This window comes from Triticum aestivum, chromosome 3D (genome assembly GCF_018294505.1).
Source record: "Triticum aestivum cultivar Chinese Spring chromosome 3D, IWGSC CS RefSeq v2.1, whole genome shotgun sequence".
Taxonomy (NCBI): Eukaryota; Viridiplantae; Streptophyta; class Magnoliopsida; order Poales; family Poaceae; genus Triticum; species Triticum aestivum.
Window position 1 is genome coordinate 411,382 of NC_057802.1, and position 2,016 is coordinate 413,397.

The following is a 2,016-nucleotide window of genomic DNA, read 5'->3' on the forward strand; positions in this document are numbered from 1 at the left end:
GCTAGATAAAAAAGAACATGACACAAATTCTCAATAACCCCAAAGCCAAACCTTGGAAAACTACAATCATCATGATAAAACAGGCATCCAGTATGAACAATCGCAATTCTGTAACAAGTAACTGCTGACTTGAAGCATGGCTTTTGTCTACAAAATTCATGCAACATGAGATTGCTTAGCCAAGCATGGTCACGGGGTAGAAGTATTTTGAATTACAAGATACCTAATACAAAAGGATTGCTCGTCTAATTTCTCAGGCTATAATCTCAATTTAGGGACTTCCTCCGAGCAGCGGATCATCAATCCTGCATCCCCTGCCCGCCATCTTCAGTCACCTTGTTAGCTTGGATCGTGTTGATAGCATTTGCAATGTTTCCCTGTAGCAGAATTTTAAGAGGAAACTGTATTAGTTGCTCGGTAAGCACCTATGAGTTCTCAATGTCACTATAGGAGTTGCATCTGACATTCATCAAGAAATTGGAAAGCTATGCATGTTCCTACTTAAATAGTTTGCAGCTGAAAATTAGCTGCTGCAGTTCAAGGCGAGGTAGAGGCTTACCCTCCACACTCTAAGCTTTGAACGTAGACTCTGCCATTGTGGCATCCCGAAGACCCTCGCAGTATGTCGGCTGAAATTACATACCAGACTAAGTATTAACCAAAAAGGAAAGGATACCAGACTAAGAATTTACTTTGGTGATCTATGATCGATCTTATATTTCTTTACAGAGGAGTATCTAATATAGTGATATTTGATTGCTAAACTAAATTCACATTTGGTGATATGATTGGAGAATGGCATGTTATATCATGTTTTGGTATGGAGAAAGCGATAGATCGCCCAGAGAATCAAAATCATAAGCATTATGGCTCTCACGAGATTTTTCCACACGAACACAAGACCTAAGACGGAGATGTGAGCTGGAGGATAAAAGTACCTGATAGAGGTCAGATGACTTGACAAACTCAATGATTGCTGCAGCAGCTTCTTCCTTCGCTGCACCAATTGCGTCGGCCTCATCAGACGAACCATCGAATGTAGCCAGGTACTTGTTCAGAAACTTGAAGTACTCCTTGGTCATGCTGACAATCATTATAACAAGAATGGGTTGCATCAGTATACAATCTTGCCATGTAGGTTAAAAAATGCAAGGAACTTGGAAGCAAAGGGCAATGCGTGCCGCACCCCTTCTGGTCTTTAAGAATCCTGGTGACGGCAAGGAACAGGTCCCTCTGCTCCGGCTTGCCGATGCCCCAGTAGGCAACAAAGGCGTCGATGTTCTTGAAGGTGGGCACGACGCAGTCGGCGGCCTTCCCGGCGGCGGCAAGCTCGAGCGCCTTCCTGTAGACCAAGGCCTTGCCGGAGAGGCTCGCCAGTAGGTTGTACAGGCTGAACAGGCTGCAGATGTCCACACATTGGCATCATCAGGAACCTTATATAACAATCCGATACAGGGAGGCACGGACGGTGCAAGGGTCGCCGCGGTGGCTTACACTTTGATGCGCAGCATGGGCTTCTCGCCCGACTGGTGGGTGAGCTTGGCGCAGATGAGCCTGGCGATCTCCAGCGCCTCGTCCTCGGATCCGGCCTTGGTGACGAGGTTGCAGATGACGGTGAGGGAGCACTCGAGATCTGCGGCCGCTAACGGCGAGCGACGCGGGGTAAGCAAGGCGGAATTGAACAAGAAATCGATAGGGATGGGGAAGGAGAGGGGAGGGGGAGGGGGGAGGTGCCTTTGTCGGAGAGGCGTGGGGCGAGGAGGAGGAGGTCGGCGGAGGCGAGCATGAGGGCGGCCATGTCGAGCCAGCGGCCGGCGAGGACGTGCTGCTGCGCCTCGGCGCAGAGGCGGGCCACCTCCGGGTCGGCGACCTCGGCGCCCACGTCGGCCCAGGCGAGCTCCGCCGTGGAGCGCACCACCGCCAGCATCGGCTCCTCCTCCGTGGTGTTGACGATCGTCGCCATGGTCGGCTCCTTCGCTCTTCCGCGCTAGGCTAGGTGCGCCGCCGCCGGAGTGG

At 51.0% G+C, this 2,016-nt stretch overlaps 1 protein-coding gene across 1 annotated transcript; it reads right to left on the reverse strand.

The window, feature by feature from the left end:
• Positions 1–299: 299 nt before the first annotated feature.
• Positions 300–2,016, reverse strand: LOC123081072 (uncharacterized). Its single transcript, XM_044504041.1, has 5 exons — positions 1,735–2,016; positions 1,495–1,633; positions 1,187–1,399; positions 939–1,083; positions 300–377 (listed from the first exon to the last, which is right to left on the reverse strand). Exons 1-5 carry the CDS (start codon positions 1,961–1,963, stop codon positions 300–302), a joined length of 804 nt encoding a protein of 267 aa, XP_044359976.1. The 5' UTR covers positions 1,964–2,016.

Excerpts from the sequence above, each read along its gene's own strand:
- LOC123081072 (XM_044504041.1), bottom strand. The coding sequence starts at position 1,963 with ATGGCGACGATCGTCAACACCACGGAGGAGGAGCCGATGCTGGCGGTG. Across the intron at positions 1,634-1,734 it reads CCCACGCCTCTCCGACAAAG|ATCTCGAGTGCTCCCTCACC; the intron begins GCACCTCCCCCC and ends TAGCGGCCGCAG. Across the intron at positions 1,400-1,494 it reads CCCATGCTGCGCATCAAAGT|CCTGTTCAGCCTGTACAACC; the intron begins GTAAGCCACCGC and ends GGACATCTGCAG.